The 15,386-nt window shown below is 38.7% G+C and overlaps 2 protein-coding genes across 6 annotated transcripts in view; both read right to left on the bottom strand.

Moving 5' to 3' along the window:
* LOC141444740 (igLON family member 5-like) overlaps window positions 1–15,386 on the bottom strand; it is a 253,183-nt gene that overhangs the window by 69,644 nt on the left and 168,153 nt on the right. The gene's annotated exons all lie outside the window — the stretch shown is intronic.
* LOC141444619 (uncharacterized) lies at window positions 2,024–11,985 on the bottom strand. Its single transcript, XM_074110187.1, has 4 exons — window positions 11,877–11,985; window positions 8,500–8,612; window positions 6,879–7,043; window positions 2,024–4,327 (listed from the first exon to the last, which is right to left on the bottom strand). The coding sequence occupies exons 2-4, from the start codon at window positions 8,596–8,598 to the stop codon at window positions 4,004–4,006; spliced, it is 588 nt and encodes a 195-aa protein (XP_073966288.1). The 5' UTR covers window positions 8,599–8,612; window positions 11,877–11,985; the 3' UTR covers window positions 2,024–4,003.

The following is a 15,386-nucleotide window of genomic DNA, read 5'->3' on the forward strand; positions in this document are numbered from 1 at the left end:
ACGAAAACATAGTTTGGATGACAATGCAAGTACAGTCAACCAAAAGTACAGTCAGCTAACACCTAAGCTTGTATTAAAAATGTTTTTTTACCAAAAACTTATTTTATGATACTTAGGGCCTGTTGTTTGATCAGTAGTTAAACTAATAAGTAGTTAAAATAACGTAACCGACTTTGTCACTTCAAAGTTCAATACCTCAAAAACGGCTGAACCGATTTTGATAAAACATGTCTAAGAACCATCGCTAGAAAACCTGCTTTCAAGTAAAAAAACCGCATTCAAATCGGTCCACCCGTTTAAGAGCTACGCTGCCACAGACAGACACATACAGACACACATAGCGGTCAAACTAATAACACCCCTCCTTTTGCGTCGGAGGTTAATGAATGGCAAACATAACAATATAGTTAACGCATGTCAAAGAAAATTTAACTATAGGTAAGTAGTATCTTTAACTACTGATCAAACAACGGGCACTTACATGTTATAAAATTTAAAAAATCAAAACCCGTCTACCTTAAAAAATACTTAAAGGAGAAAAGTCTATTGGGCTAGAACTTTGTTAAGTAGCTAAGTTAAAGTTCAACAGTTAGTAAGAATTTTTGAGCGTCACGATTTAAATGGGTCCCGCCTGTTGAACTTTAAGTTAGCTACTTAACAAAGTTCTAGCCCAATAGACTTGTTTTCTTCTTTTAAGTATTTTTTAAAAGTCGCAGCTGTTGAGTAGTTACGAGGGGACGTAGGAATACACATACATACATGGGTCAAACAACTATTTTACCGACACTTTGGGCGTCTCCTGCGTTACCAAAATTGTCTCTGGCGTTACCAAAAAGTCGTACTTCCAACAAGATATTACACGGTTTAATAGGTTGAACTTACGCAGGTAGGTATTCATGTACACCATCTATTAAATTACAGAAAAATATGTTTACTTACAAAAATCTGCAATTTTTTGAAAAATGTCGCGGACAGATTAGTGTCGGTAAAAAAGTTTATTGACCAACATACGCGTCAAACACAGCCCTCCTTCGCAGTCGGGTAAAAACTTATTTTCTGTTAAATAGTGTCATCCAAAGTGTTTTCACCAGTGCCCTTAGTGTAAGTTTTCGGTTACAAAATAAGTCTCGATCGCGTTCGCGTCAAAATCTCAATTTGTATGGAAACACGAACAGCGCAAACGTTCCGCTAGAGGCGCTGTTCGTGTTTCCATACAAATTGAGATTTTAACGCGAACGCGATCGAGACGTATTTTGTAACCGAAAACTTACACGTAACAAGTTGTAACAAAATGCTATGAAGCGTCTGAATATTACAGTGTTTTATAACTTTGTACAACACTTTATAACACCAGTGTGGGAGCACCCCAATCGGTCAAAATTCAATTCAAACTGGTATTTGACGTGTACGCCAACCCTAAAATATTTTGACGGTCTAAGTATACTCTGTTCCAACGGCACGCGAAAAAACTTACTACTTATCTAAAACATGATACATACAGCAAGTTTTATTGTCTTTAATGACCACTAAGGCAGTTTTCTCACCGCCGGCGAGCAAACTATTGGCTATCGACTATTTTCTCGCTCATGAAACGAACAAAAGATATGAGATCCTGTGCGAGTAAAAGAGACATATATATTAATAGTTGATCGCTGGCGGTTCACACTGCCGGTGAGAACTCTCTCTTAAATCTTTTGTCGCAGCGACAAGAGCTATAAAACTAGCTCAGCAATACCCGGCTCGAGCGAGTGGAGCGAGTAATCGCCCGTCGTGCTCGAACACTCGCTTCTCGCTGCTCACCCACTCGTTTCTAGTTACTCGCTCTGCTCGCTTCTCGCTCATCGTCGGCGGTGGGACAAGTGCCTAACAGCCCATACTTTGAAAGTTTGTACTAATAGCAAATTATTAACAAGTGCATAGGGCAAAATATATACGTAACTCTTCAATGTTCGTTTTTTCGTCTGCCGTTGGAACAGAGTACCTATACATTAACAAGAGGTTATAAAAATAAAACAAAATGCACTATCCTTATAATCTTCATTTAATAAGAATTATAAAGTTCATTTTTAAAGCACACACCAAAGACAACATTATGAAAATGTTGGAATTTAAAATTATTTGATTATATGATTGATTAATAATAATTGATTACATGGTTGAATTAAAATTATCGATTACATGATTGAATTAAGCTAAAATGATTACATGTCGGGTTAGTTCGATTATACGCTTAATTTTATTATTAATATCCCAATATACAAATACCAGCACCTTTGTAATTTATACTATGATTAAATGCGGTTATATGAAAAATGTAAAATTCAAAATTACTATGGCACACACACTACTAACAATTCCTTGGTCGTTGCGCTAACTTATAATTCTCTTTAATGTAGATTATTCCAAAGACCAGCAAGATTTATAACCCTGAACTAATTTTAAGCTAAATTTGAACTCTAAGCTATTCTCATTAGGACCCTTTCAAGTTCAGCCTTTTGGTCAACGAAATGAGGGTTAATGAGCGAACTGGTTACTGTTTGGTTATACCATCGCATATGGGCGGCAACAATAGACCCGTTGCCAGCCTTAAGAACACCTCGTATGCCAGTAATCTCACCAGCTGTCTCACTCACGCAGCACTTCCACCAGAGATGTGCGAGAACGTGTTGAGAGGAATATGTATTTCAAAAACCAATAGAAACGCTTCATTTACCTTTCCTCGCATAGCACTGCTCTGGTGGAAGCAGCGCTGAGTGGAGCATGGCTAGGCAAATGAGTTTCTACTCGTTCCTAAAAAACACATTCCTTGCAACACGTTTTGTCACATGTCTGGTGGAAACACAGCCTAACACAGATGGTAAGATACCAACAATTTTCCATTGCACCTCAGGGATAAACCAAGATATGTAATAGCTCTGGTACCAGACTGTCGCACCTTCTGTCATGTACCCAAAAAAAGATTAATCTCTTTTAGGTACATGTCAGCAGCACTGTGGGTACGAAACTCAGCGCGATAAAGAAAGCTTAACAGCGAAAAAATGTCACGGATGCTACGACGCCCTCAGTCGCGTACAATTGCTATTCTGCTACGCGTAATCACCTCGGCTAAATCCTAGCCGGGCTCGTACGCGCAAGCCCCGCGCGTAACAGCGCGTAATTTAGCAATGTTACGCGCAAGGACGTAGAGGCTGCACGGCGCGCCAGTTTCTCGCCTGTACGCCGCTTACCATCTGAACCAGCCAGAAAAAGCGGACGCAGTGACTGCGATGAAGTTACAGCCACCCGAGAGCCGTACAGGGACTTCTTACTCTAGATAACGCAATGCAACGCGCACGTAGGTCTCACACGCTAACTTACGCGCATGACGCAATTGAATTATCTATATTGCACGGCGACACCGCAGAACGGTTTATAAATACGTGCAATACAAAGAGTATGTAGCAGCCGCGACACTTAAAAACGCGATAGCAATTGGTTGTTAAGTGCTTATGTAAAATTTTCTTCATCGAATATTGACTTCTGTGACGAAGTCCAAAATTAGTTCAAGATTACACAATCTAGCCAACGAAAGCCTACACTAAAGGAAGTCTTAACCAGGTTTAGTTTGAACGAGTTCCGAAACTCAATAATATCAACGTCAGTAACAAGCTTCTCATTTCGAAATCGAGCATGTAATGGGTGAAACAATAACAAGTGACGATGTCAAAATGGGAGTCTGCTTAGTTCCGGATCACGCTCAAACTGAAGAGATTCGGACGCACGCAGATCTATATGACAAGTTCGAATATTACACTCGGTAGACTCTTGACACAGGGAGCTTCTGCGGCCTTTACCAAGATTTTTCTTGACAAGTCCGGCAAATGCTTACTGCAACAGGATCCTATCGGGTGTCACATTGGAACTTCTCAAGGAGACTCCAAACATTTCCACTGTTTACAATTGAAACAAACGTTTAAATGCTAGAATCAAAGATCCACGAGCTACCCAACCTCCGCAAACCTGGTTACTCCTCGTTCCTAGGTCTGAAGGTGATACCGCCTGGTCTTTTGGCGATCTCCAGGCCTTCTATGACCGCGTGGATCTCCGCTTCCGATGGCAGATATTTGACCAACAAGAAGCAGGTGAACGGGACTTCCTTAGTGTAGACGACGTTAGGCCGGCGCTGATAGAACAATAAGATGTCCTCATTTATAGGAAGGGCAACAAATTTGTCGCCTATAGGCGATTGACGGCAAGCGCACATCGTGCGGTCGAGACCCTCGAGGACTTGGGATTCGCAGTTGACCAATTCGCAGGCATTTACGCTCGGTCTTTCGATGTAGTCCACCTAAAATGAAATATAAATTGTTAATATAATGGTTGCAGGTGGTAGGACCTTGTGCAAGGTCCGCCCGGATTGCTACCACCTTGCTCGCTAATCCTGCCGTGAAGCAGCAGTGCTTGCACTGTTGTGTTTCGGCGTGGAGAGTAAGACAGCCGGTGAAATTACTGGCACTTGAGGTATCCCAGGTTGGCAATCTGCAATACCCCTGGTGTTGCAGATGTTTATGGGCGGTGGTGATCTCTTACCATCAGGAGACCCACTTGCTCGTCTGCCATCCAGTCGAATAAAAAAAAAAGGCTTCCATCCGGTTTCAAACTCAAAATCATTTATTTGTCTTGAAAACAATACAAATTTAATCAAACCCTGTAAGGGCACTGTAATAATGCAATTATTAAATTAACCTTAAACTTAGCTAACGGTTACATATTTGAATATCGAAAATTAAAATACCTACGGTTAAAATGTCGATGTTCAAAATATCGAAATTTAAAATATCGAAAGTTGTTATACCTATGTTCAAAATGTCAATGGTCAAAATGTCTAAGATTGAAATGTCGATTGATTAAAATATCGAATGAGTATAAATATCGATAGCCAACATATGTCAACCTATTTGAATGTCGAAAATAGCGGTCAGTCTTTGTATGGGGCAAACCCCGACGTTTGGTCGGGGTTCGGACACGCGAAGTAGATGCGTTTGCGTAATCTAGTGTAATCTATATCTGTGTTAGTAAAGCTATCGGTTTTGATTTGAATTTCATTTTGATTTGAATGGGCAACGCGGCAAATTGAGCACCATTGCGAATTTGCGACTGGTAACGCGGGGCGGTAACTTGGCACGTATTCATTTAATAAAAGTACTTAAATAAAAAAATAAATCCAGAGAATAGAGTGCAGACTGTTTGTGGTCAACACAGTTTTGTAGAGGTCATTCAATCTTTTAAATAATATTTAAATTATCAAAAATCTATGGCCACTATTGACATGCCCGTATGTTTGTTTGTTTGTTTGTTTATACTCTTTATTGTACAAAAAGGAAAAACAAAAAGGTTACATAAATAAAAGTTGTGTTAAGTACGAAGGCGGACTTATCCCTGCAGGGATCTCTGCCAGTCACCCTTTGAGTGGTATGTTTTTCTTTTTCTCATAAATTAGTCATTAAAAGAGAATCAATCTACATACAAAAACCTAAAAAATTCCAGATTTTTCCGCTGTGTTCAAACATCCACAAAACATTTGACTAGATTTGTATAAAAAAAGGAAAAAAATAGGAACACGACGCCTTTCAAAACCCTTTCGAAGCCTTTTTCATTTTTAATTAAAAAATTAGTTAATATGTCAAGTTTTGGAGAAGAAATCAGGGGACTACGAAACGATTTTTTTTAATAGGTTTTTTCAGTCAAACCTGCAGTCGTCTCTATCGCACTGCGGGCGGAAGCTTGTGGTTGAGGCGACAGCAATAGATTTTACAAATACCTTCTTTTCAATTCTTTCGAACTTAGAGTTTCCTCTTAAAATAAATATAGACTGTTGGAATGACTGAAGTTTTTAGTTCTTAGATAAAAATAGGTATAGCTCACGGCTTCAGTAGGTTGAGACAAGCTTAAAACAACGGCCAAGTGCGAGATTGACTCTCGCACGAAGGGTTCCGTACCATTATCTAATCAATACAACATGAGACATTAGCAAAAAACGGCGAAAAATTCAAGTTTTTTTTTTATACAGTATAGGCTTGCGTTTGGCCACAATCACGCCTGATGGAAAGCGAGGATGAGGCCTACGATGGAGCACGCTTGCAGGCGAAGGCTTGAAGGCGGCCAAATTGTAGTGTTCAAAAGTTTGTTGTATGGAGCCCCCCTTAAATATTTATTTTATTTTAATTTAATTATTTATTTTTAAAGTGATTATACTGTGGTATATGTACAATAATTTACATACAAAAGAATGCAGGGTAGGCATATTTAGTTATATATTTCAGGTGTGGGTAGTTTTACTTCCTTCGGTTACAACACTGTACGGAACGGACGTGTTTTATTTAGCTCCGCTGAAAATCCCTGAAGTCCCTGAGGAATACGACGCTGGGACCATACACAATATATACAACTAAAGATTCTGTGAACATTTCAAAAGCATCTACCTGTTGCAGTTATTAATATCAAGTAAAAAACTGCAAAACAATCACGTGTGCTGTATGGGAGCTCCCATTAAATATTTTATTTTATTCTGTTCTTAATATTTGTTGTTACAGTAATAAGTACATCTGTGAAATGTGAAAATGTGAAAATTCAACACTGTGACAGACGGACGAACAGGCAGACAGCGGAGTCTCAGTAATAGGGTTCCGTTGGCATCACACTACAGCACAATGTCTCTTATTTTCCTCTCTTCTCCTATTTATGTTTTTACTGTGTTTTTGTTGTGATGTAGTGTGTTTTTCTTGTCAATAAATGTTGTTGTTGTTGTTGTTTGAGTTTGGAAGTGTAAAAAAGGAAAAAATAAAGGGAAAAAAAGTAAATGAAAAAGGAGGTATAGGAATTTCTTTCTATACTTATACCTTGACAGGCTGAAGTCGTTCGGCTATCTCAGGCCCACAGCGGCACCCGAACAGCGTAGCTCCAAGCATGCAAGGCTCTGCTAGTGTCATCTCTTGAGGCTTTTCCAGCACCCTCGCGGGCGGTGGCCAACTATACACGACGTTGTAGGTGCCGTATATGATGGCCTAGAAATAATGCTCACTATAATAAACAGATCACATTTCAAATTTACCACGAGCTTTACGGTGAAGGAAAATATCGTGAGGAAACCTGCACCCCCGCGAAACGATTTAACCTGTCCTCTCCAGAGGCACAAATTTGTGCCCAAAATTCCTTTGATCCTGTTATCCTGGGAGATGACAGATTAATGGTGTGTGTGAAGTTCCCAATCCGCACTGGGCAAGCGTGGGAACTACGGCCCAAGCCCTCTCATTCTGAGAGGAGGCTTGTGCCCAGCAGTGGAACGTATAAAGGCTGGGATGATTATGATGATTAATAAACACCGTCACCGTCTTAGGGTATTTTTTATCAAATAGCTGGAAAACGAGCCAGCGGGTCACATGATGGTAAGTCATCACCGCCGCCCATGGACACCTACATCATTAGGACTGCGGGTGCGTTGCCGGCTTAAAAGGGGTTCACGCCGGTATTCTGTGGGAGTGTGGTACTAACCCGGTCGAGCCGGCCCATTCGTACTGCAGCCACTACACTAGTAACAAAGTTGGAGTTGAAATAAAAAATACAAAAAGACTCCAAATAACCAATTTTTTAAGTCTAGTATTTTTAAGTAGTTTTTAGGCAGGTATGTAGGATGTCTAACTTTTAGTTGTGTAATAGAATTAGATTATAATTCCATACATAACAATTGTGGCTATATCTTATGTGTTTGTCAAATAAATGAATACTGAATACATTGAAAGTTAATTCAAGTTGTTTATGTGCGGCAACACATGCTGAGTGGAGACCCTTTTTGGTATCATGCAGTGTCACCTAGTAACATAGTTTTAGTGTTAGTTCTAGTCTTAGTTTTAATTGGTACATTTTTGGAGCCAAAATAAACTTTTCTTTCTTTCTTTAATTATAAGTCAACGCACGTAAAAAGAGCTCTGGGTGGTTAGTGCAGGGGATACGTTTGCGCATCTGTGAACTAACAAGCCAATGGCGTGACGGCCGCGCGCGCTCCACGCCCCCTCCCGCGTCCCCCACTGCTCCGCCGCCAATTTGGTCCGTATATCGCTCACTGCGCAGGTATGTCACCAGTGCCCTTAGCGTAAGTTTTCAGTTACAAAATACGTCTCGATCGCGTTAGCGTTAAAATCTCAATTTGTATGGAAACACGAACAGCGCCTCTAGCGGAACGTTTGCGATGTTCGTGTTTCCATACAAATTGAGATTTTACGCGAACGCGATCGAGACGTATTTTGTAACCGAAAAATTACACTAAGGGTACTGTACTACTACCATGAGTTTACAGTGACCGTACTCGATAGCGACGGCGTAAATTATTTGCATGGAGAATTGTACAGCGCCTCTACAAATAGCAGGAGGCTACAGGAGCTCTTTTTACGTGCGTTGATTTTTATTAGCTTGTAATAAACATTTAATTACCGTGAAATAATTATTTTTTAAAAGATTACTTACTGTTAATCTTGGTTTCACGTCGCCTCGCAAGAAACGAGCGTGGTTTTCCAGCAGGGGCGGGTTGAGTCTAGAACTGTGACCGAAAGGATGGGCGTCCATCTTGCGTCTTAGGTCTAAGGGAAAAAAATAATAAAAAATAAAAAGCTTCGCGGTGTGGCGTAACAACTTTAGGCAGTTGTCTCACTCTCACCGCCAGCGAGGAAACGATTGGCTATCGACTATTTTCTCGCTCAAGAAACGAACAAAAGATATAAGATCCTGTGTGAGTAAATAGACATATTTTAATAAAGATTGGTTTTTTGGAATCTTTTTGTATTTTTTATTTCAATTCCAAATTTTTTGTTACTTTCACGGTCATCCCGTAAAACCTATATCGAAAATACAAACTGAAATATAGATGCACAGAAAAACCAGAAAAATAAGACCAGCGCTGGGAATCGAACCCAGCTCCTCGGCATTCCGTGCGGTGTGCTATACCGCTACACCACCGCTGGACAGCGATACAGACACGAATTTCTCCTATGCACCACATATCTCAGCTTGTATTGTTTCTTATTTAGCCACTTAAGCAGCGACACTAGCGACATCTATGCCGTAGCCCTCATCGAGAACCCTATCTTTAATTCTTCAGTCTGAGTCAGCCAGGCATAAAAAATAATAATGTGAAATACTGTTTTAAAGGTTAATCTTTAAGCCATTTCATTGATTGCTTAATCAATTTATAAGTCTTATAATAGATCATTATAGATTCATACTTGTTAACTGAAAGACGCCTGTTCAATTGATTTTGTTAGTTAAGTTTTTTATCTACCTACAAATATTACTAGAAAAGAGTACTACTACCTACTAGCTTTACAATTGTTAGACGTCAGAGTTTCCTAGAATTAATAAAATAAAAAAAAAAAAAATCATTTTTTTAAACCAAAAGGTTTACGGGCATTAAATGTCACTGAACTTTGAATAACCGATATTTTATTGCACAATAAATTTACATACATATACTCGAGAACGAGAAACTTTTTCTCCATAACCGTTTTAGTATAAGTATGGCGTTCCAAAAGCGATTAAAAATATTACTGGATATAAAAGGTAATGTTAATTCATTAAAATAAGTCGCTATATCTTGTAGGGTAAATTTATTTATAAGACTTGTGAGACTACCTACCTATTTAATTAAATTATAACGGCAATTTTAACTATTAAACCGGTAAAGTGCGAGTCGTTCTCGCGCATAGAGGATTCCGTACAAATTCGTAGGCATCTATTTTAAGTCCTAACAAGAAAAAAAATCGTCCAAGAGCGTGTCGGACACGCCCGAAATAGGGTTCCGTAGCCATTACGAAAAAATTTAGTAATATATTTCTGAGGATTTCATATTTTATACGGCTGCTATTTACTATTAAACTACTACTAATTCTAAAGCAAACTTAGCCCTTATAGTTTTCCTTTAAAGTTTGATATACTTACTACCATCCTGATTTTTTTCAAATATTCCCACCGGTTTAGATTTTAGAGGGGGGGAAGTTCGATTTTAATGAAAATTTGCACTTTAAAGTTGAATATTTCGCAAACACATCACTGAATCAAAAAATTGTCTTAGTAAACCCATCATGGTAAAAGACCTATCCAACGATACCCCACACTGTAGGGTTGGATGAGAGAAAAAAAAACACCCCCACTACGTCTATGGGAGGTACCCTAAAAAATTATTTTTTATTTTTTTATTTTACCATACCATTCGGCATAGTTTACATATATATCCGTGCAAAATTACAGCTTTCTAGCATTGATAGTCCCTGAGCAAAGCCGCGGACGGACAGACAGACAGACAGACATGAAGAAACTATAAGGGTTCCGTTTTTGCCATTTTGGCTTCGGAACCCTAAAAATTAATAAGGATGTAGTGATTTAATATCCAGTGTTAACAGAGCCCCTCTTCTAATTAAAATCTACGGCAGTGTCGGGTAGTTTCAGGTGGTCAGGTAATAAGATTTTTAGACTTTAGTACTCTGTAAGTTATTAGCTATGGCAATTTTTATGGAAACGCCTTTTAATGACTATAGCTTGAAACACACAGAGCGGTGGCGAGGCGGTGTGGCGCGGCGCGGTACCGGTTGTAATATTCGAGCTAACATGAAAGAGGCCACTCAGATTACCGCGCGGTAAAAATAAGCGTGGCGCGGTATGAGGGCTATCGTTTTTTGTCTCACTAGATGGCGCACTGTTGCGTGAGGTTTTTAAGTGTGGCTTTCAGAGTCTTTTATTACGGGCATGAAAACAAAGTTTAGATTAGAATCATATTTAAAACACCTTAAAACCGTACCATAAAAATATCCAGCAACCACAGTGTTGCTTAGTCCCGTTTTGTTCGGAAAAAAGGGAGGAAAAAAGTTTCCGAAAGACAAAACTGTCTCAAAACGCAGACATTCATTGCCCCGTAACGCATAATTGCCATAATTAATGTCAGATATTGCAAAATATGCACATAAATTTTCTAATTATAAATAAACCCGCGTAGCTCACCCAAAAACTATGAGATTTGACATTTCGGAGCACTCACGCTACACTAGCGCCTCTAGCGGCGAATTCATTCGCGATAGCCCTCATTCTGTGTGCGTTCTTTCACGTTAGCTCGAACATTACAACCGGTACCTTCTCCGCGCTGGACCGCATCGCTCCGCCTCAGGCGTTAGTGTTTCTAGCCTCATTTTGACTCCGTTGACTTAGAAGTTTGATTATTTTACTGCTTCAGAGGGTAGTTAAAATTTATTAGCTCTGGGCCACACAATAAAGTATTTGCAAGCTATTACTATTAATGGTATTTATATATTATTTGTAATATTTAAATCTGTTAATTAATCACACAATGCCTGTATAATATAAAACAAAATAAAGGTAACTAAAACTACATACAAACTAAAATTATAAATAAAAAAGTTGCCCAAAATCACGGGGGTAGTTAGAACGGAATATTTCATAATTTTATTAATTTAAACTCAAAATCAAACGCGTTCCTGAGAAAAAGGGCTTAGACAAACAGACGGGCAACAAACTGATCCTATATCCTATATATAATCAAAACTCATAAATAAGTTGCATGTACTACAAAAAGTTTTTTTTTAAAAACGGTAGTAGTATAATAATATACGGAATATTTTGATTTTAACTTTGAGAAACTACGACTAAACCCCTAAACTCTAAAGCCTAGTTTAGACCTAAAATAAAAATCGTGCAAGTTCACATTGTGGCGCTCGATGGCCTCTTTATACTCGCTTTATGGCCTTGCAATGTAATTAAACTAACACTTTTTTTCCAGATCTAAACTGGGCTTCAAAACCTAGAAGCTAAAGCTACATGAAGAAATAAAAAAAACTCACCTTGATGTTAAATGATTAAATGCTCGTGCACGACCTCCCCGGTAGACCGACAAATTCCAAAGTGCAGAGAAACGTAGCTCTCGGAACTTCCTCAACTTGAAAAAAGTGGAGGTAGTTCGGCAAAAAGGTCGGCGCGAACTACCCTCGTTTTTTATTTTCGCGCTAGCAATAGGATCGGATCGCGCGTTCTTGCGAGGTAATCGTGCCGAGCGAGACGCAGAGTATGATAACGTATGAATGACCGTGTTGTTATCTAATTTATAAATGAGATAATAACTCGGTCTGTCCGTCTGTTACATTTTCGCGCTTAAACTGCTGAACCGATTGAAACAAATTTGGTAGTAGTTTGAGGCCCAGAGAAGGACATAGGATAGTTGTTATCCCGAAATATTCCCGCGGAATAGCGATAAACGATTTTTTCCTTTAATACCTAAGTACCTGGGCGACCGGATAAATCTCGATAGTAAGCATTTCCCCAGAGATAAGACCAAGCTACATCGATTTGTCATCCCCGATAACCTCCACATGCTAAATACCTTTTTAGGATTGCTCGTTTAAAGGTACCTATTAGTACTTCAAAGTTCAACATCTACCCACCAAACCCATTATCATCAAAACCATCGCTAGAAAACCTGCTTTCAAATAAAATAACCGCATTCAAATCGGTCCACCCGTTTAAGAGCTATGGTGCTACAGACAGACACACACACAGGCACACAGCGGTCAAACTTATAACACCCCGCTTTTTGCGTCGGGGGTTAAAAATGTGCCTTTTCATTTTAACATTTTAGACAAGTGGATGGTTTGGGCTAACGATATCTCCGACAGTATTTCTCCAAGAAATGTACAAAAAATCACACAGCCTTTTTTTCCTAATTCTGAATATGTATTTAACTCAATTTCACAAAAAAAGATTAGTTATGCCCCTTTTCGTTATGACGGCAGAGTAATCAGGAGCCCGAATGGGTTAAATTATAGTAGGTACAGGATTCTTTAACACTATGTATAGTTATAACTTTTATCTACATGCATATCAAAACTTCCCTATTATATGTTCAGAAACGACTATCAAATGGCCTTTATTAAGAAACCTGGTATCTGCGGGTGCATCTTAATGTTCACATTAAAGTACAGTGCATCTTAATGTTTACATTAAAGTATCGGTAATACTTTTTTTAACAATGCATATCTGTACATATTGTAGAAAACTTATGACATGCATGTAGATAATAATTATTATTCAGTCAAAGTCAAAGTCAAGTCAAAGTCAAAGTCAAAGTCAAAGTCAAAGTCAAAGTCAAAGTCAAAGTCAAAGTCAAAGTCAAAGTCAAAGTCAAAGTCAAAGTCAGTCAAAGTCAAAGTCAAAGTCAAAGTCAAAATACAGGCCATATCTGAAAATATTATAGAAAACTTATGATATGCATGTAGATAAAGTTATGTATGCGGCTATACATAATTAGGCATTAAAACACTCGTGTGATAAACCACACTCGTACTTTAATGCCTCTCATTATGCACCAGCCACATAAATAACTATTAAAGCTACTAAACTCTCGTTGGTCTGACTGGAAACTGGATTTGTTGGTCGACTAAGTCCCGGATCCGAGAGTCAACTCTAACCACCAGATTTAGTGCAATTGATAGCAAAGTTTCTAGCTTTTGTTCAGTGGCTTTCGTGTTAGTATATAAGTACTTAGCACAAAACACGAGCGACCCAATCGCATACAAATTACAAGCAATAGTAGTAGTTTATGCAACTGCTACGTTAATAAGGCCTAATTAAGTATGTACAATGAGGGCTATCGCGTATGAATTCGCCGCTAGAGGCGCTAATGTAGCGTGAGGTCTCCGAAATGTCAAATCTCATAGTTTTTGGGTGAGCTACGCGGGTTTATTTATAATTAGAATATTTTTGTGAATATTTTGCATTTTCTGAAATTAATTATGGCAAATATGCGTTCCGGGGCAATGAATGTCTGTGTTTTGAGACAGTTTTGTCTTTCGGAAACCTTTGTGCTTCCTTTTTTCCGAACAAAACGGGGACTATGCAACGCTGTGGCATGCTCGATATTTTTATGGTACGGTTTTAAGGTGTATTAAATATGATTTTAATCTAAACTTTGTTTTCACGCCCGTAATAACAGACTTTGAAAGCCATACTTAAAAACCTCACGCAACAGTGCGCCATCTATTGAGACAAAAAACGATAGCCCTCATTGCATAGGTACATATCGGTCTTCCTTTGCATTGCAAAAAAAAGCATTGGCAGAGAGGCGTACAGAATGACGATATCAATTGATGATGATGACAAACGTCTTGTGTACCAAGACTCGAAACCGGTTTATAAAATAACGGTAAATAAAAACGTAAGTGTAAGCATATGTAGATCTGACATCCGGAATAACACATAGGCACACATACTTTATACTATACATACGCATACTTTTTATCCCGATATTCCTACGGGATAGGGATAAAATCTCGAAATAATAACCGCTGGGCTTAGAGTTATGAAATTTCGTATGCAGGTAGCTGGACCTCTAGAATAACACATAGGCTACTTTTTATCCCAATATTCCCACGGGATAGGGATAAAATCTTGAAATTTGAACCGCTTGGTTTAGAGTTTAAATTTTGGACAGTTGTTCTTAACACAACCTTAATGAAGACCGCGATATAAATTTTGGGAATTCCCGGGGGGATTTTATAAAATCCCGAAATTTTAAATATGCCAGATCGAATAGTTAACGCGTGCGAAGCCGCGGGTAAACTCTAGTATTATACATATTTTCTCAAACACTAAACAAAATCACTATAAATCCATCAAAGTTTAATGTAGCTTGTTGCCATGGTAACGTCAAATTAATCCACTAAAAGTTAGGAGTTGTGACAGTTTTAAGGAAATTCCTTCACGGTTCATAAAGTTAAATTAATCTTGAACAAGATACTGACAGACAAATCGCTATTCGTCTTGTGTGGCCACTGCACGGGCGTCAGCACTGTTTTTGCTGGCTGATTGATGGCTGACAGCAGAGCCGGCCATTTGTCTTCAATAATGCTTAACTGTTAGTTTAGTCGTTGAGATGTAAGTGGCTAACCGTTGATATACTCAGCGGGACAAAATTTGGCCCACCCTCCAATACAATACCTACAATATTTTGGGGACACATCTGGAGACCCTGTTTTTCCAGCTCGGAATCATGGACTGAGTCTGCCTCCCAAATTTTGTTGAAATCGGAGAAATAAACTCAGGGTAGGTACAACGGCAGATAGAAATGCCCAAAACTACTTAATTATTTTTAAAAGTCGTTGAATTATCTAATACCGTTCAGTTTGATGAGTACGATCTATGTTTTAATTATATCCTCGTGTTAAAGCCCCCCCCCTGTATAAACATATGCTCGAAAAACATAATGCTCCTTCTAGGTGTCGGTTAAAAAATAAATAAAGCCTTAGAACACACAAGTTCAACTCGTACCGCCTTTATCTTTTCCCAAAGGATGGTAACGT

Source organism: Choristoneura fumiferana, chromosome 30 (assembly GCF_025370935.1).
Source record: "Choristoneura fumiferana chromosome 30, NRCan_CFum_1, whole genome shotgun sequence".
Classification (NCBI taxonomy): domain Eukaryota; kingdom Metazoa; phylum Arthropoda; class Insecta; order Lepidoptera; family Tortricidae; genus Choristoneura; species Choristoneura fumiferana.